General features: G+C 40.4%; 2 protein-coding genes across 2 annotated transcripts; one reads left to right on the forward strand and one right to left on the reverse strand.

The window, feature by feature from the left end:
* The first annotated feature begins 93 nt into the window (after nucleotides 1-93).
* On the forward strand, nucleotides 94-15,227 carry aire (autoimmune regulator). Its single transcript, XM_035420918.1, has 14 exons — nucleotides 94-596; nucleotides 2,584-2,768; nucleotides 3,395-3,569; nucleotides 3,656-3,796; nucleotides 3,942-4,007; nucleotides 4,461-4,574; nucleotides 6,109-6,251; nucleotides 6,687-6,808; nucleotides 6,903-6,972; nucleotides 8,503-8,625; nucleotides 9,439-9,557; nucleotides 9,880-9,967; nucleotides 13,119-13,208; nucleotides 13,509-15,227. The coding sequence occupies exons 2-14, from the start codon at nucleotides 2,622-2,624 to the stop codon at nucleotides 13,587-13,589; spliced, it is 1,479 nt and encodes a 492-aa protein (XP_035276809.1). The 5' UTR covers nucleotides 94-596; nucleotides 2,584-2,621; the 3' UTR covers nucleotides 13,590-15,227.
* Nucleotides 14,477-19,579, reverse strand: LOC118229187 (RING finger protein 208-like). The gene is made up of 4 exons (XM_035420919.1): nucleotides 19,436-19,579; nucleotides 16,078-16,457; nucleotides 15,246-15,344; nucleotides 14,477-14,565 (listed from the first exon to the last, which is right to left on the reverse strand). Exons 2-4 carry the CDS (start codon nucleotides 16,425-16,427, stop codon nucleotides 14,550-14,552), a joined length of 465 nt encoding a protein of 154 aa, XP_035276810.1. The 5' UTR covers nucleotides 16,428-16,457; nucleotides 19,436-19,579; the 3' UTR covers nucleotides 14,477-14,549.
* Between the last annotated feature and the right edge of the window lie 280 nt (nucleotides 19,580-19,859).

The following is a 19,859-nucleotide window of genomic DNA, read 5'->3' on the forward strand; positions in this document are numbered from 1 at the left end:
TGCAGCACTTACGATGCTGTCACCCCCCCCCCCCCCCCCCCCTCCCCAAAGAACATAGAGTGTCCCAGGGGACAAGGCAAGGGGTCCTAGAGGGGACATGGCCCAGAGGGTGGAACCGACCCATGCAACAGTTCAACTGTGGACTTTCCAAACCACGGCCACTTACCAGCCCGCTGCTCCCACTGTCTAATGGAAACTCTGTTGCAGAGGTCAGGAAGCTATTTAAGGAATGTACTCTCAAGTGGTATCTGGATTGGCGTTGGCAAAGTGCAGAAGAGAGACACAGAAGAAAACAACTGTCTGACTCTGAATTTGCGATTGGTAATGTTAGGTGCTGAGACTGTAAGTTAATCTTCACCCATGTGATCCAAATGGCCTTTGCCCTATTAGGAGTAAATTTAAGTATCGGTTCATATGGCAGTAGATGGGAGTCCGGTTTAACAAGCAAATTAAGTGTCAGTTTCAAGTTTAATGGTTCCAGATCCTCCCATTGTCACAAAAAGTGCTAACTGGCAACTTCTCAAATGGCTCTAATGCCACATAAAAGTGGGTTGCAGTGGGTGATTCCTTCAGGATTCATATTCTAAACACTGAAGGTAAGTGCTTTATGTTCATTGTTTTTCATCATGTCTATTATATCTGCATATGTATGGGACCAGATATATGCACCTCAGAGTTGACGGACTGACAGACCATTAAACAGGGTATGAACCCAGAAGTAGCATTAGCACTTTTCATATTATAAAATAGGCTATATATGTAGATTCTATGCTATTGTCAAAAATTAAGCATCGAATAGATTAATCATAAGTTGTACTGATGAAAAAACTTTGAATACACTCTACCTTTAGAACTGTGTGTTGGGTCCATCTATAATCAGAAATTTTGTCAAAGGACGGAACAATGGTAGTCTACTCTAACCTTTACAACAAAACATGTTTTAATGTGTTCCCTCACACTTTGACAGATGTATTCCTTCATTGACTGTGCTAGAAACAGTTTAAGGTGAGCTGGGTGGCCAAACGCCACCTACACGTCTTCAGACCGCTGCTCCAAATTCAACGTTGCTTCACTGATGCTGTGTCTATTAAAGACACGTCAAGAACCATCCCTAACTTGCTTTGAATTCACCAGTTTGTCTCAAGGGCATAATTTACAACCCCTCAACATTACAAAAAAGGCCAAATTACTCCCCCAATAATATTGCATGATGATGAGAAAAATAACTCCATGTAAAGATGGGGATTTCATGATGTGATTGGGATGTGCTGATCAGTAAGGCTAGAAGTCGCAGGTGCCACTTCCGTGACTCCCAATTTTTTCAATTTCTGTGACTGTTGCAGCAGTTTTTTGTGCTTTCTGTGAGTCTTCAGCAGTTTCAGATGGTAACTGTCCACCTTAACGTAGCCTACAGTGTCATTTGTATAGGCCCACACATTTGAACAATAGCCTGTTGCCAAATGTTGGGAGAAACAAAGTCTGACAAAGTATACAGATTCTGGAATGTGCTGGGATCAAGATTCTCATGCGTGTTGCAATCAGATGTTTGACGGCCCCTGTCAACAGTGTTGATGCCCAGCACTCCTTCCCCCATTACAGTGACATTAGTGACAACTGGCACTCATCAAGGACCCAGACCTTGCAATGTACAACATAATGTACCAGAACAAACTTTAAAGAAATAATGTTAAATAATACCATGTTTTATTCTTACTGATGCAATTTGAGCATGCTTTATTTCTAACATTGTTCTGTTAAAGGCAAAAAAGCATGCTTTCAGTGATGGACCAAATTAAGCAAGTAAATGCACCAGCCTATCAATGTATTGCACTCATAGGCTGTTCCTAGCAGTTAGATTTTTTTATTTTAAGCACTCATTATTGTTGCCACAGGTGTGCATGTTATTTCAATTGTTTGCCAGTGCTGTGCAAATGTTTATGCTAATAAATTAACTTCTTTTTTAGTGATTTTCAACAACTTTGCCGTGACTGCTCCACACCTTCAGCCATTATTTTGTGTGGCAAACACTCACCCTTACTGACCAGTAATCTCTAGCATTTTCCCTTTAGAATTCACTAGAAATTATCATTTTGCAGCAGACTTTAGTGTCAAACTAACCACACAAACACTGATGTTGTTTCTGCTGCTGCTGTGTTTTAGTTGAATGAAAAGTGGCAAGTGCACATTACATTACATTACATTACAGGCATTTAGCAGACGCTCTTATCCAGAGCGACGTACAACAAGTGTATCAATTCAAGGTGCAGAGGTGCAGAAAAACACACTAGAGTGAAGTAAAGATCGTAGTGCCAGAAGTGATCACATAGATCAGGACTCCAACCCTGTAGGGTAACCTGTTCAGCAAAAGTGCACCATACGTGTACATTAAATTTCTTTCATGCGTCATCTTGCTGCCCAAAAAGCCCTCCCATTATCCTCTAGAGGGTCCCAACCTACAGTTTGGGAACCACAGTTTTGTTTATTTCTTTTTTTTTATACACAAACAGTAACAAAGAGAGTGCTTGTTTATTTGTATATCCTGTGCTGTGTTAAGCTCGGTAACTCTGTCACTGTTGTCCCCAGTGCCTCTCTGTCTCTTTCCAGTATCTTAACTTGAAGTGATGTGGACTGCTGAGCACTCCGGGGACGCCGACCTTCACTCCCAACTCAGGGTGTCCAGGACTGAGATCGCCATGGCGATAGACGACCCCTTCCCCTTGCTCTATGGGCTGGCTGACAATGACATCATCACTGAGCATATGTTCAAGGTACTGCATCTTTCAGTTCAGATCTCTTCTCATTCAGCGGTGCCAAGAATGAGCTGTCTCTCAAACTGGTACAGCTTCACATAACCATGGAACATATCAACTGTATCAGGACCATAAAATAAAGTTTGATTGTTCCCTTCTGATTCATTAAAGTTCATTGCGAGCCCCTTTCAAAGTAAATTGATATTTTAGACTACAAGCATAGAGAGTTTGAAAATCTAATCCAGATAAAGACATTGCAAATCTATCAGGATAGCTGGGGATGAAAAATATAGCTTTGCAAGAGATTGCAAATTTGTAACATGACCAATTTTAGACTGGAAACTGGTGAGACACAGTGCTTTGAGCAGAAAAGGAGATACATATCTGCATGATCAACTTATAATATTCAGTAACCTGTGATTCAGTAACCTGCGACCAAGAATTCTGTATTTATTATCAGTATTGTTGTTGCATTTGTTATTGATGATGAATTATAATAATAATAATAATTATTATTATTATTATTATTATTATAGTATTGTTGTTGTTTGTATTCACTATTAATACTAATACTAATACTACTACTACTACTAATAATAATAATAATAATAATAATAATAATAATGTACCATGGTCTTCTGCAGGAGACTCTGGAGAGGACGAGACAGGAGGGGATACACAAGGCAAGCTACTCCCTGCTCACCTGGCTCCTGGACAGAGAGCCTCGTGTCATCCAAGCCTTCTGGAATAATCTTTCCAAGGAGTACAACCGGGAAAGGTACCCCAAACTGCAGGCAGTCTTTGCCAGCCTCCAGCGAGGTAAACAGCATTGGACCAGAGCGGGGTGTGGAAGGGTCTCTGGTTAGTGCAGAGGAAATGACATTGGACTCGTTTCCTGCTCATAGACAGGGGCCTAGGTGGACAGAAGAGGGCTAAGAAGCCGTTTGGTGGCAACAGGATGGTCCTTCAGCCGCGAGCTCAACAGGGCAGGAAAAGAAGCCCTAGGGAGGATGAGCAGCCCCACCCCAAGAGAGCCAACAGTCCAGGTCAGCCGTCCACAAGGGGGCGACATACTGCCATGAGCCCATTCTACACCATTCAATCCATGAAAGGAAACCAAAGTAACACTAAACCAGAACAAGCAATACCACTACCAATCCCATACAAATTACTGTTCGCATGATATTACAGGGAACAAATTGAAGACAATGAGGAAGACAGAAAGTGCTGAAGTATCCCGGTTGCCAGCAGGAAGTGGTAAGCCTGCAATGGCAGGTAGTATTGCGTCAGTGGGGAAGGAATCTTTCTGGTATGAAGGTAACAACAACAAATAAACCCTGGAGGTTGAAAATACAATTTTAGGGAAATTCTGGGTAAGACATATTAATTATTTACTGATCACATTTACAATTAATTTTACAATGGTGCATGTAATTAAACACTCTCTCAATTTATTTTTTGTAAACATTTACAATTATTTGTTATTGAACTATTAATGGAATATTATATTCAGAAATATTCCCTAACTGCCATTTAAGGAAAATATTACATTACAGTTTACATTTAAGGAAATATTACAAGCAGGGGTTAAAGGTTCAAGAAACCCACAGGGAATGTGTGTCAAGCTTTAGTAATATTTTACGAGTTAATTTAGCAGAAACTCTTAAAATCTCTTGAATGCATTTGTGAATTAAATGTGAGCTCTCATAGGTATCCAGGCAGTGGCTACCTCAGTCCAGAGGGCGGTGACGGTTTCATCTGGTGAGCTGCCGGTCAGCTGTGGGTCAGTGGAGGAGATCCTCATTAAACAGGTCTTTGAGTCTGGTAAGCCCAAGCCTCACTTGTCAGGCTTATAACTCTATTGTACTTTGAGCCTGGCCAGGATGACACAGCATTTCTGGGATGAAATTGACCATTGGTTAATTATCTTTTCTAATAAACCAATGGACAGTTACTTCTGATGACACGTGACCTTATGTAGGTGGTACTACAATTGGAGGCAGTGATTGAAGCCAGTAGCATAACAACAACTTGCCCTAATGATATCACAAGGAAACCAATCTCACAAACTGTAACTGCCCTTCCCCAGCATTCAAGATAACCTGAGACAACCTAGCCTTTTGAGACCTAGGGTGATTTTTGACATTTTTTCACTATCCTCAGTTTTTTTAAATTTTTTTTATGACAGATTTTAAACAGGTTTATCTAACAGGTAACCCCTCATGCAATCCCTAATTTCTTTCCAAAAGACTTGTCCCTATCAGTCAGGCCTAAGCCTTTGTAAGATACTTTAGTTGGTAGCCCCCCTTATATGAGAAAAAAAACATTTTTGCTAAATAAAAAATATGTTAATTTGAATATATCTCCAAAATAAAAAGTGTCAATTCAGGTTTATCATCTTACTTTATGAGAATAAGTTGTATTAAGTAACCGCATCATAGACCCATGTCAATAGGACACGTCAGTGCTTTATATATATACAGTATGTATAGAAATATCAGAATACTTGGTGGAAATATGCTCAGAGAACTGAAATGGTCAAATAAAACAGTTTACTTTTAAAATAAATACATTTATAAATACCTATTAATATAATTACTACTCATTATTATCTTTCCATAAATTGAATGATTACAAGAAACTGAAGCAGGTGACAAATAGCCTACGTTCGTTTTCACAATGTATTCAGTTTCACGTCATCCTCAATTCCACGGAAATAAACTTCCTGATTCCCAGAAAGTCCCTGAACCATCACTGCTAATGGCTTTAAGTGGAAGATCTACTGATAACGATTGTGTATGAGGCACGTAAACAATTGTGTAAAGAATTACAACTATGAGGAAGTGACTTCTTCCGGTCCGTGTGTGGTTTCAGCAGATACTACGTTTACTATAGTCATGACTATTCAAACGCAACCCTGGTTTTAATGTCGGTCGATTCGACATATTTAAGAGTTGCAAGTCTCCCCTGCTTAACAAAAAAGAAAAGAAAATGATCATACCTTCAGAAACAACAGAGTTGTTCGACGGTGATTAAAGTTAGGGCTTTTTGAGGCAATCTGCGTCATTCGGCTTCAAAAGGCACTATTTCAGAAAATGATGGCATGTGGACATGACACCATCTGGATGCATGACACAGCCAGGCAGTTAATGCTGAGCATATCAAGTATTTAACAGCAGTACATTTTTTTCAGGGTGTCAGGCACTTTTGATCACTCAATGGCTCAGGCATTTCCCCCTGGAATGCTGTCCCTGCTCTCCCTGCCCCCCTTCCCCCCCAAATAAAACAAACAACAAAGCTCTTCCTTATATACCAGTATTTGAAGGCTGTTTATTATACCACATTTGCTTTCTTATAGGGAGCTCTAAAAAGTGTATTAAAATGGGCGGTGAATTCTACTCCCCTGGAAAGCTGGATGAGTTAGGAAGAAACAAGGTCAAGACTGCTAAGACCCAAGTTCGCCACAAGGCGGCGACATCAGCAAGCACCAGAATAACTGAGGTAATTCGAAACTACTATTACTTTGCATTACATTATTTTTTAGTCTGCGATTACGTGTTCATAGATAATAAATAATTTTTTGCTCGTTAGATTTTAAGGCTGGACAGTAGCAGGCAATGCGTGTTTTAACTTATCAAGTGCATAGCCGATCGTGTTTTTGGCGCCATTTGGGCTGTTTTAAAGATTTTAAAGCAGTGGTGTGTGAATTCTATTTGTGTGTCCTCCTCTTGGTTTAACTCTTGAACAAATGATCAATGCATGCTTTCAGCTTCTTCCACAACTGCTTGTGTGTTTTGTACCAGTTTGTTCAGATATGTTTCAACACATACGGATTAAGAGTGAGGCAGCGATTCTCGAATGCTACAAAAATGTGCGTGCCGGTATCGCTGCTGCAACGTTAGCGGATTTTCTGAACGTGACCCGGGCTGATTCCAGGTCCCCCGGAACGACGACGAGTGCTCGGTGTGCAAGGACGGGGGCGAGCTCATCTGCTGCGACGGCTGTCCCAGGGCCTTCCATCTCTCCTGTCTGGTGCCCCCTCTCACCTCCATCCCCAGGTAGGACACGAAAGCACTGCGGGTGGGGCAAGGCATCGAATGCAACGTCGACACTGAGGAGAAACCAGGCCCGCTGTCGTGTGTGTGCTTCCAGCGGCACGTGGCGCTGTCAGCAGTGTCGTGGCAACCGAGCTGAGGCTGAGAAGACCTACATACCTGTGCAGGTGTGTAACTAACGTATTGTTTTACACTGCTTGTCTTGAGGCAAAATCTATATTTCATGTCGAACTACTGGGCCTTATAAACCTAGTCACATATGACATGTCAGGCAGTTTTTCTGTAGGCTAACCTTATAACAATGTTTTCACATTGTTTCATAATGTTTTCATAATTTGTGAGTAAGGTACCTGTTGGCTGGGATTTTTGGACAGTTAGTGGTTATCATGTTAAATGACTAGCAAATCACTTGGAAACTCAAACTCAACCTTTATTTGTATGGCACCTTTCATACATAGGGCAGCTCAATGTGCTTCACCATGGGCAAAAAATAAAAACATAAAAATGACATACATAATGGGACACACAAGGTGAAAATAAAATATAAGATAAATAGAAGATAATAAGTAAAAACTACATAGGTGGAATGGGGGTACAGTATTTAAAAAGTAAAAATCACCAAAATAATTAAATACAGTGGGCTCCAGAATTATTGGCACCCTTGATAAAATGCTTTAAAAAATGCTAAGCTAAAAAATAATAGTTATTGACATAAGCTTTATTTTCCAACACGTGTAAACTAGTGTGCTTGATTAATGATCCATTGGGATAAATCAAAGTATTACATTTTTTTAATAAAAAATATTTCCACAAAAAACAGGTTCCACAATTATTCGCACCCCTGGTTTAATAATTTGTGAAAACACCCCTGGCAAAGATGGCAGCCATGAGTCTTTTCCTATAATTTGTGATAAGGTTAGAGAACACATTTGGAGGGATTTCTGACCATTGCTCCATGTAGAACTTTTTAGAATCATTGATATCTATGGGTTTGCACTTATGGACCCCCCCTCTTCAGTTCAGACCACAGGTTTTTGATGGAATTTAAGTCTGGAGACTGAGATTACCATTGGAAAACATGGATGTTGATTTCACTTAAGCATTTCTGTTTAGTTTTTGATGTATGCTTGGAGTCATTGTCCTGCTGGACAATCTACCTATGACCAAGTCCTAGCTTCTTAGCAGAGACAACCAAATTTTCTGCCAGAATTTCCTTGTACTTTGTTGAATTCATTGTGCCATTGATCTAAAATAGCAAAAGCCACTGCCAGCAAAACATGACCCACCTCCATATTTGACAGTAGGTATGGGGTGCTTCTCCTGTATGCATTCCCCTTTTTCCGCCAAACATGTCGATGGTGTGTATGGCCAAAACATTCAATTTTGGTCTAATCTGACAATACCACTCTCTTCCAGTCATAATTCAAATGAGGTTTGGCAAGCTCCAGATTCTTGGTTTTGTTTATTGTGTTCAGTAAAGGCTGTCTTCGTGGTATGGAGGTGCCATTGTATGTTTCTATTTTATGTTCAGATACTAATCATAACATAAAATAGAAAAAGAAACAATCAGACATGGCAGGAACGGAGCTTTAAGAACTACCCGCCGTGGCTTTCCATGGCTGCCTGTTTCCTGTCTGTCCAAGTATGCTTCAGGGCATGACCTCTGACCTATGTGTTCCTGCTTGACCCTCCTGCAGACTGCCAAGCTAACTGAGACCAGCTCCAGCTCCTCGGTCGACTTCTCCTTCTTCTCCGCCCTCTCCTCTGCCTCGCTGTCCAGTGTCACCACCACCAAGAGCAGCCAGACCTCGGCCGCTCAGGTGATACCATGGGCACCAGGGCATTGTGGGTAATGAGGAAGGAATGTGTCCTAAACAAAACAGAACTAAGAACTGGACTATACTGCCTACTTAAGTCCGTCTTGGTAGAAAGTGTGAGATCACTGAACTTCGCTTACTTACTGGATTGAGGGATGGTGTCTTAGTTGGATCCCACTGGTGGAAATCTTTAGGCTAAAAATCTCAATGAACACACTGTGTTGACAGGTTTATGCAACAAAGTTTTTTAAAGAAGCATTTGCTATTGTTCCGCTGAATTCTGAGAACAGGATCTAATAGCTAGTTACAATAGTTCTTATAGCAGGCTTCCACTGTACTTATAATCCCTCTTTACAGTAAGTTAGATGAACAATAGCCTGAATGTGGAGGAACAGGTTTTGTCAATATTTGCATGACACATTATAACCTTTGAGTTATTGAAGGGACATGTGTGTACCTCAATGTGTGTGTATGTATGTGTGTGTGTGTGTGTGTGTGTATGCACGTTCATGCAAATCTATGCGTATGTGTGTGTATATGTTTATGGGTGTATGTGTGTGTGCGGACATGTGTGTATATGTTTATGTGTGTGTGTGTGTGTGTGTGTGTGTATGTTTATGTGTGTGTGCGGACATGTGTGTTTATGTGTGTATGTGTGTGTGTGGACATGTGTGTGTAAATGTTTACGTGTGTGCGTGTGTGCGTGTGTGTGCGGACATGTGTGTGTGTGTGTGTGTGTGTATGTATGTGTATATGTGTATGTGTATGTGTGTGCGTGTGTGTGTGTGTGGCTGTGTGTGTATCCCGTGTATCCAGATCCCAGGTGCTGAGTGTGCAGGTGTGGGGCAGAAGTGTGGTGTGTGCCTGCAGGGAGGAGAGCTGACCGCCTGTCCTCAGTGTCTACAGGCCTTCCACCCTCACTGCTACTTCCCCAGGTGAGATGTGTCTAGTAGGCCATCCACAGATCCACCCAAGTACCGTAAGTTACACCGCATCTTCACCCTTCATTTAGTGTATTTTTCATTTGAAGACCGCAACATTTTCACAGAAGCACTTCAGAGTACTCTAAATTTTTACACAAATATTGTCATGCCAGCTGCTACATGGTTCAAAGGGAACCAACTGATCAGCCAAATACTAATCAGTGAAAAATATTGAATAAACCGATTGCTTCAGAGGGCAGTATGGTGGACAGTGTGAGGCAAGCTCTGCTCTGTACTGAAGCGCCTCTCTGTATTTCTCCCTGCTTCTCCACAGCGGAAAGTCCAAGTGCAGGTCCTGCTGTAAGACATGGGGCAGTATCAACGAACGCGAACGTCCGGTGGCTGAGTCAGAGAGCATGCAGGTATCTGCCGGTCGCTAGTGCCCCCGCATGCTTTAATCACTGTGTGCATTCGGCTTTGAATGGACTGAGGAACATCAAGTAATGGCATGTGATCAAAGGAACAGAACAAGTTACTCACAGTTTGTATTCTTGGCGTTGGACAGTTCAAAACCTTTAAAGGTCCTGAGTGTTCTGAGCGATAACGTCCCTCAGTAAACTAGCAAGGGAATGCAGCCAAGTTTGAACCAGCTTTACAACTACCCAAGGGCAGACTGAGGGGTTGCGGGAACGAACAGTCTGGACTGGAATGTACCAGAATGTACTGGTCTTTTATCATGTCAGGGGATTGTCATGCTCCAGGGAGATCACCTTGGATTTTTACTTGAATTTAAAATTGGGTCCAGTGTTCCTTATCACTGTTCCATCAGTAAAGCAGACTGAAAACATCACAGGGCCAAACAAGAATTTGTGGGGGTTTAATGCGTGTTAAAGAAGTACAGCAGCCTCCAAAATTATAGGCACCCTTGCTAATGATGACCATGAAAAGACTGTATAAACGTAATAATACTGGGAATGTGCTGTGTTGTGAGATGAAATCAGAAAAGTAGACACAGGCAGTATTCACAAAACTGACACACTGCTTTTAGCTGTATAAAATGTGATAAAAGCAGTTTTTACATTTGTACGTTAGCTGCAAGGCACACGTATATTTGTGAGTTTCTAATGCGATTTATTGAGGCTGGTGGTGACCGTGGAAACCGGGTGTTGAATTCAGTTCAGGCCACATCAACATGGCCTCTGTTATATAGAAGAACGATAAGGAGACTACACCAGAGATTTAACTGGGCGAACACTTCCTGCTTGAATATCCCGCTTTTGTACAAAAAAAACAAAAACTTTTCTTCACATCCCACATGTTCTTGCCTCTGGCTCATTTCTAGTTTCAAGTACATAGTCAGCAGCTGGGCATAGTTCACATTCCCAGAGCTTTGCCAGTACTCTCATATCAGTGTTGTTTACCAGGTAAGTTGTTATTGTTCTCATGAACATAAACCAAGCCATTAAAATGACAGCAGTGTTCAGTGGAAACAGGAAAAAAAACTTTCTTTGTTTTCAATAATTTCCCTTGATTGACAGGTGTGCCAATGATCTGAATAATTCAATGGCAGGTAAACAGATAGCTTCTTCCATAACGTCATGTTAGGGAGATGTAACGATCACTTTAGAAAAATCAGTCGTAATCATTAATACACTTGAATACACTTAATCATTATACACTTAATTAATAAAGATACAGATGGGTGACAAAGAAAAAACCTGAATAAATGAGTGGAGAAACATAAAAAATGCAGATGTTTTCATACAGGTGTACTGCATGATACAATTAAGCAATTAGCATCCTATCATGCTCTGGCATGTATAAAAATGCTGAGCAGGCCCAGTTGACCTTGATTTTGGATCAATATGGTAAGAGAAAAAGATCTAAGTAACTTTGCAAGAGGGTTCATTATTGGGGTGTTCCAAGAGGAACAGTGACTAATGTGACGTCTATGGGAAAGACATCAATAAGTAGGGTCGAAAATTGTGGTCGAAAGTGCACATTCAATGACCGTGATTCTCGTACATTTGTGCGATATGTAAGGAAAAACAGAAGAGCAACTCTTCCTCAGGTGACTGAGAATTTCAATGCAGGATGGGATCAGACTCAGAAAGAACAGTCCATTGACATCTACGTAGAAAGGGATATTATAGTATGGTTGCAGTGCATAAACCCCTCATTACAAAGACAAATGCACATTTGAGAGTTCAGCAGTGCAAAAACCATAGTCTACAGAGATGTGGAAAAAAGTGATATGGTCAGATGAGTCATCCTTCACCATGTTCTCAACAAGTGGGTGAGTGCATGTGTGGTATACACCAAGAGAACAGTACAGGCCTGAATGCCTGACCTCTACAGTGATGGGGTATAGTGGCTCTGTTATGCTGTGGGGGGCATTTTCCTGTCATGGTTTGGGTCCATTTTTCCCCTTTGAGGGAAGGGTCACTGCAAATAAATACAAAGTTATCCTGAGTGATCACCTTTATCTTATGATGAAACATTTCAATCCTGATGGGAGTAGTCTCTTCCAGGATAATAATGCCCCCATCCACAGGACACGTGGGGTCACTGAATGGTTTGATGAGTATGAAAATGATGTGAATCATATGCTATGGCCTTCGCAGTCACCAGATCTCAACCCAGTGTTAAGACAAGGCCCTCCACTACCATCAAAACACCAAATTAGGGAATATTTTTGGAAGAATGGTGTTCCATCCCTCCGTAGAGTTCCAGAAACTTGTAGAATCTATGCCAAGTTGCATTGAAGCTGTTCTGGCAGCTTGTGGTGGCCCAACACCTTACTAAGACACTTCATGTTGGTTTTTCCTTCAATTTGTCACCCGTCTGTACATCACTGTGTTCACTCCTGCATTAGCTTTCAGCACAACCTGCAATAAAAGCTTTAAAAAACTTTTCTTTAAGATTGTTTCAATTACAGAATCTGCACATTACAGATCTTTGCCATGAATGTTCTCTAAGTTTCATTCCTGAGAATTAAGTGTACATATATTGTACATGTACAATTTTAAAATAATGTTGATAAAATGTGCATGATTTTATAATACAAATGAAACTGATTTTATTACTTGCCTAAATAGACTAATTAAGATGAACTGGCTATATCTGAAGATATTGAGTATCGATTTTAATTGTTGTATTTATTAAGGAAAATGAATGAAAACAGGTTGAGAACAATGATCAGTTTAAAGAGGTTTTCGGCCCTGTCTGTTCTCAGCTCAGCAACTGCCACTGGTTGTGCTCAAGTACAAAATTATGTATGTTAAAAGTTAGTCACTCTGGATAACAGCCTCTGCTAAAGGCCTGTAATGCAACGCAATCATTCTTTTGAGGATCGAGGTCTGAAAAGACCGAAACGTTTGCCTTTGTGTTTGTGCACCTGAACCATTTTTGTTCTTTTTTTTTTTTTTTTACCTTTTATGAAGAGGTTCAGTTATTGTGGACATTTTCTCTTTTCCTATAACAACCTGGTCAAGAGGTGTCAGTACTAAAAGACATGTGACAGGTAACATGAAGTAAAGGCAGACTCATGCCCATGTCTATCTGCGTCGACAGGTTGCCCTGTACGATGCCCCCCCTGAGCAGAGTGCCCCCGTCTCAGAACAGATGCTGAACAAGGAAGAGCTGGACTCTCTCATGGGGGAGGTGAGCGAAGCTTTGAATCACCTTTCAGTCACCTTTCAGCACTGCCCTTTGACCTTATCCAGACCTGCTGAGAATATCTTCATGTTTAGCCATTTTCGGCTCTAATTGTCTGCTGAGAGTGTCATGGTCATGCTCAGATGACACATTATTATTATTATTATTATTATTATTATTATTACTACTGTTATTATTACTGATTTGTGCTTGACTGTTTGGGAAAGGAGTGGGAGGTGCGATGATAAAGAAAAATATTTTGGACCATGTCTGTCTATCTGTCCATGTCTGTCTGTGTTTGTGCAGAATTCCATCGATGGGATCCTGCAGTGGGCCTTGCAGAACATCTCCCGGCCTCTGGCTGAGAACCAGGGCTTCTTTCAGTGAGGCTGCTAGCTTTGGACATAGCTGGCGCTCAGCTATATAAGCGTTTTCCATTTATACCAGTAGTCATGTACTCTTTGCACTTGGGTGAAAGGATCAAGATTTGAGACAATCAACAAAAACAAACTATAAGACAAGGACTGGACTGCACAAAAAAATGTCTACAGGACAACAATACATTTATTTGATGTTGACTTGTTTTTGCTGTATTTGGGTGTACATAGTGAGCTTGTTTTAGAAAAGTGTATATGACAGCCACATGTAAGTTTCACTCTACAGGTTATTTGCAAGTCGTGCTTCTGTGATGTAATGGTCTGAAACAGTTAATAAAAGTGCTTACTTGGCAAGGCAGAACTGTTCTTCTTTATACTTTCTGTTTACAGCCAGCAGCAGCACATCCATAAATAAGTTTGACTTTTTTTTTTTTTTTACCTTATAACAAAGTATTTGAAGTATTAGGTCAGGACTCTTCATTGGAACTGGGTCATAATTTCAAAAATGTACGAAGTAACTGGTTTCTCAAAAAACTATGTCACTGACAACGGAACTGGATAGCTTCAGGCAATATCTGTCCTTAAGCTTAAGCTCAATCACAACCTACAAGATATAACAACTTGTACCACCAGAACATTACCCTTTATCAATCATAAGCATTATCAATCATAATATAGTTCACATTATAACTTGTAAAAAAACGAGGCAATTTAGAAGCTTAACTTAAACAGCTGATTTCCTGTACAATTGCTGAAAGACAGTTTTTTACACAATCTGTATCCTTCATGAGGTCCCTAAAGATTTAAATATTGTGAATGCGTACGTCACATTTTTAACTTGATATACAAGGTGAAATTTATATTTGAGAATTAAAACATTAAACTTTACAGTAGATCATCGTCTTCCTCTGTCTTCTCTCCTGGTTTTTAATTCTTCTTGGAAGTCCCCTCAAAACTCTAGACTCTTGTGTCATGACGTGCTACATCTGTTAGAATAAAAAAAGTGCAGTCAGTTGGTATGACTAAAACAGGAAGACTGCCACATGAACTATTGCGTAAACAATGGTTAGGTTGGTTCCATGTAAAAATGAATATCAAGGAAACGTATTTTGGAATAGCCAAACACTTGCATCTTTTGCCACTATGACTCACTGAATTGGTGTGTGTGTGAGTGGTAGCACGCACTAGATATGCATAAACATTTTCTTTGTGGCTCACTTTTGAACAACTTTGTAACATTTGCTGTGCAAGGTAAACTATAGTTCCAGCGTGAATTGGCATGTGAATAATAGTTGCTGCTAGCACATTGCTTTCATAAACATGGGAGCATCTTCATTAAAGTAATGAAGTTTTCCTAACAATATACTTTGTTGACTGCTTTTCTGTTCTCTTGTACCGATTGTATTGACAGCGTATGTCGTTTGTTGCACTTGCTCAATGTGTACATGACATATTGTCTAACATAGTTTAGCATAGCATGGTGTTGCTTCACAAAAATGTCCCATTTTATCTGGATTGTCTCAAATTATGACTTGCCCGAACAATACATTTTTGCTACTCTGGTGTTTTATTTATTTTTTTAAATGGTGACTAAAGACAAGTAGTTCGAGTGAATCACTGCCTACTAATAAGAATGACAACGCGCAAATGTGAGGTAGCAACTCACGTCTGGTGGCTGATCTGGAAAGTTCTCTGCAAGTTGTTGGAGAGTCTCTTCAGGATGGGGGGAACCTCTAGATGAAGCTTGTAGCTCTTGAGAGAAGACCTGATGAGGAGGTGAGAGAGAGAGAGAGAGAGAGAGAGAGTGCGAAGTTAGCGCAGAACCACACAATCCCCCCATAACCCACTGATTTGACTGTTAAAGGTGTATCGCAGAGCGATGTCTGTTCACGTCCCGGCATTCGAGACAGCCTCTGGCTTTAAAGTTCACCAATGAACCTCAGTCTGCCAGCCGGGACCTGCCTCCACACGCTCTTTTATCAGCGCGTGTTCTGAACTCGCCAGAAACATTACTACAAGTGTTTTGACTGCTGAACATTCGTAGGAGAGTGATGTCAATTCATCAAAGGGACAGGTGAGATGAGTCACAGGTTGCATCACCTCCTGAGACCCGGCAGAAAAACATTTAAGTATTTAAATTTTTTTCACATAAACATACAAGAGTCTTAAATATTATTTACTCTATTTTTGTTATATCCCTCGTAATGTTGGCTTCTGCATGGTACAATATACGGTTGTTGACATTAAGGCCAGGCTTCTGTCCCCGACAGAGGACAAAAGTGAATTGCTGGTCCTTTCTCTGGCTTGCTGACCCGAGGTCTCGGCATTCATGAGCACCTGTGATTTGCATTCTGTGTACTGATCAAAGCCTTAAAAATCAGAGCTCTGACAGAAAGGTGAAAAATTACACTCTGTATCCTAAGTTCCCTAAATGAGTAAAACTGGCCTGACCTATAATATGGACCAATAGGTTTGGAGAGGGGGGCTAGGATACGCACCATTTTGACTGTTGAGTGAGTTGGACCTGTCTGGTGGCCTGCCCCTGGCTCTTCTCCTCCTCCTCCTCCTCTCTCTCCTCTTCATTCTTGTCCTCGTGTTCGGAGATCTGGTCCCACAGCTCGGTGTGGACCCACAGCCCCTCTTGCAGGCTGAGGTTGGGCCCCACGCAGGTGGTCCAGCGGCAGAAGGGGCAGCGTACGGCCAGGAGGGAGCTGAGGGCCCGGCTCATGCGCTCCAGGCACAGGGTGCACAAGACGTGGCTGCAGTGCAGCAGGCGAGGGACCCGCTCCGAGCGAGTGTAAGCCTGGTAGCACACCCCGCACTCCCGGTCCTCCTCACACACAACCATGTTTCGACACACTTGGGGGGGGTGGGGTGACTGTGGAGAAGAAACACAGAGTTACAGTTACACACCACAACCAATCTGTGAGGAACAAAAGGTTATAGGACAAAAGGTTAGAGGACAAAATAAAACCACGGGGACTTTAATTTGACACTAGAGAAATGTGCCTAGCCTGCGGATTGCATTATATCAGTAAATCAGTTAAATTGTGCTTTCATCTTAAAATGCACAACCAGTTCAGACTATAGATATAATTGGTGAGGTGAGTTATCTGTATAAAAAAAAAAAACTTTGATTGAAGAAAACCTGCACAGCATGCATCTCTCAAAGGTAAGAGTGAATGCCACTCATCCAGGTAACATCCTCATCCACTGTATGAATGGATTTTGTGCCAAATGACAGTCATGCAAGTTCTCAAGTCAAGTCTAGTCAGCTTTATTGTCATTCCAGCCATATACAATGCAGTTTACAGTGGAACAAAATGGCGTTTCTCCTGGTCATTGGTGCAATACATACAATATACAGTACTGTGCAAAAGTCTTAGGCACCCTAGATTTTTAAATATAATAGATAATATATATTTGGTCTTTAGTGTGCATTAGTGTGTCAGTAGAAAAGAGCAAATGTGAGATTTCTAAACATGAATTTTCCAAAAAATGAAATTTTACAGATACATTTTTGTATTTTTCAGATAAAAACTTGAACAAGGGTCTCTGGGATTACCTGGAGAGCCAGAAGCAAGCAAAACAGTCAAAATCTGCAGATTAACTGTGGCAAAATGCTCCAAAATGCTTGGAACAACCTACCAGCCGGTTTTCTTTTAAAACTACAGGACAGTGTACCTAAGAGGATTGATGTAGTTTTAAAGGTGAAGGGTGGTCACACCAAACATTGATTTTATTTAGTTTTTAACTATTTACTGCTCTTTATATATATTTTTTTTTTTGATATTTATAACCTTTCATTTCATTATTTTTAAAAGCATCTTAGCTGTACAGCATTTTTTTTTACAGGTGCCTAAGACTTTTGCACAGTACTGGATATACAAGACATATAGACAAGGACGGGGCTGTATGCCCAGGACTATACATAGTCCAAGTGTAATAGACATGACGAGTGCAACTCCATACAATACAATCCAGGACAGTATAAAAACAGAACAGTAAGTACACAATAAATACACTAAATGGAATAAAATTAAGAATTAATTAAGTTACAAATACGTAATAGAAAAAGAAATAGTGTCTAAAGTATGGTGTAGCAGCATGGTATAGTGGGTGGAGGTAGTCCCTGAGAAAGTAGTCCAGAGGAAATGTAATGCAACAGGATGTATAAAAATAAAATAAGTGGCTAGAGTGGGGGGCTAGAAAATTAATCACGTGAAACAATGCTTGTAGTATCTACTGCATATCTGGCAGCAGCACAGTGGTTTGAGGCTCATTTGATACCCTGGACCCTTGATGACTTAAAGCCATTCAGCCAACAAATGTGTTCCATACTGTATCAGCATAATTTACAGCTGAATCTAGTCCCACCCCCCAGTTCCCATAGAAATCCATTCAAATGCAAAGAGTTTTTGTATCGCTTGTAGGACAACATGAAAATACGATATCCAGACTCTGATGATGTTGATAGGTCACAGACATCAGGAAGTCATGGCATGCAAATGATAAGCAACCAAACACAAAACACGACTCTTTTATTTGACATTATGTTGATTTGTCTACTGTATAAGTGAATTTCCCTGTTTCTAGCTTTTCCCCAAACAGTTCACTGCGGCAAAAGTAAACAAGCAAATGGTGGCACAGGCGGTCTCAGGAGTGCATTTGTTCAATTCTTGCTAATTTTCTGACCAATGATTCAGTCCAGATCCGGAGCCGTGACAGAAGCCCTGGGGGATTTTTTGGTCTGACAAAAATTGAACTCTTTAGCCTGAAAGCAAGCCATTGTTTTGTGCAACCCAAACACAGCCCTTGGCGGCAGCATGCTATAGGGTTGCTTTTCAGTGGTTGGGACTGGAAAGCCTGTTGCCATCAAGGATGAGATGAAGACAAATACAGGCATACTCATCCAGATGTTCACCAGAGCTCTGTGCTTAGTGTGAAGATTTATTGGGCTAACAGGAATAAGTTAAGTGAACAATATAAAAACCAATAAAAAGCTCTTGCACAGTCCACAGCCTCCAGTCATATGTCCTGCCACTAGTTTGAAGTATTTACATGAATAAAATATTTTTTTTGTTTGTTTTGGTTTGCTTTCAGTGAATGTAGAGAACTCCAGGTGTAACCACAGGCTAGGCTTATCATTGCAGTAAACATTTGCATATTGCTTGCATTACTTACAATGCAGGTAAACATGTAAAGGCTTGCAGAAATTTGAAGTACACATTGTAGGCCTGTGTGTGCATGTGCTTATGTGTGTATGTGTGTGTGTGAGTGCGCATTCAAGAGAAACTGGCCTAGATTTAGTCAGCATTTGGCCTGCATTTTGACTTGCAATTAGATGCAAATACTTTTTGGTAGTTCAGTTTTTATTGAGTGGTTGAAACAGAATATATTTGATCTTCAGTCACACCATTTTCATTAAAATGGAACTCCTGCTTTTAAATTTTTTTTAAAATAAGTACAAAATCATTTTCCGATTTCATTTAAAATTAAACACATTTACAAAGAATGTATAATATCAGCAATATTAAAGATACTCATTTCTTTCTTCATAGCCAAACTATGCCTGTAAAGCAAAAAGTATTTTCGGTTTCAACAAAGTGATGACCTTTGACTGGCTATTAAGTTTCACTGATAATCTTTAGTAGCTTTACAGGTCAAACATGATAAGCAGTTATTTCAGGGAATCAAGTAATTTAAAAGAATAACTAATGCTGTATATTATTTGTTTAGTTGACCATTGTTTCCCAATAATTTGTATAGTACAATTTAACAGAAATTAATTTTTCACAATGGACCTGAATCACTTAAGATTACCAAGGGATCAGTGGAGAAGGACATTTTACTCACTGTAGTCCTTACTCTTGCTGCCAGACGGAGGATGCTGTGTTCTCCTGTAATGGTGACGCGTTGTATTTCCAGTGTTCTTGCGTGTTCAGTCTTGGTCCCCTCAGCTTGACAAACTGGTTCTGCTGATCTTTCTAGCTCTCTTTCTTCCTCTCTGTTACATTGGAAGTTCAGTTATACCGCACAGTGTTTTATAGGCAACATGAACAATTTGGCCCGCCTCCCTTTTCCAGCTAAGTTCCAAAGAAATGAGATACGTAGGTTCATTAAAACATACTGGACACACCAGTTTGGCTCATTTTATAGCATCCAAGAGAATTGAATATGTGTCATTAGCATGTACTCTATCTGATCTTAGTTTTTTTTGTCATATTATTATTATTATTATTATTATTATTATTATTATTATAGTAATGGAGGGTGAGGG

The sequence above is a fragment of the Anguilla anguilla genome, chromosome 6 (assembly GCF_013347855.1).
Source record: "Anguilla anguilla isolate fAngAng1 chromosome 6, fAngAng1.pri, whole genome shotgun sequence".
Taxonomy (NCBI): domain Eukaryota; kingdom Metazoa; phylum Chordata; class Actinopteri; order Anguilliformes; family Anguillidae; genus Anguilla; species Anguilla anguilla.

Coding starts and splice junctions, on each gene's coding strand:
- aire (XM_035420918.1), top strand. CDS start 2,622: ATGTGGACTGCTGAGCACTCCGGGGACGCCGACCTTCACTCCCAACTC. Junction 3,570..3,655: donor CTTTGCCAGCCTCCAGCGAG/GTAAACAGCATT, acceptor TCCTGCTCATAG/ACAGGGGCCTAGGTGGACAG. Junction 13,209..13,508: donor TGGACTCTCTCATGGGGGAG/GTGAGCGAAGCT, acceptor GTGTTTGTGCAG/AATTCCATCGATGGGATCCT.
- LOC118229187 (XM_035420919.1), bottom strand. CDS start 16,427: ATGGTTGTGTGTGAGGAGGACCGGGAGTGCGGGGTGTGCTACCAGGCT. Junction 15,345..16,077: donor CTCACTCAACAGTCAAAATG/GTGCGTATCCTA, acceptor CCTCCTCATCAG/GTCTTCTCTCAAGAGCTACA.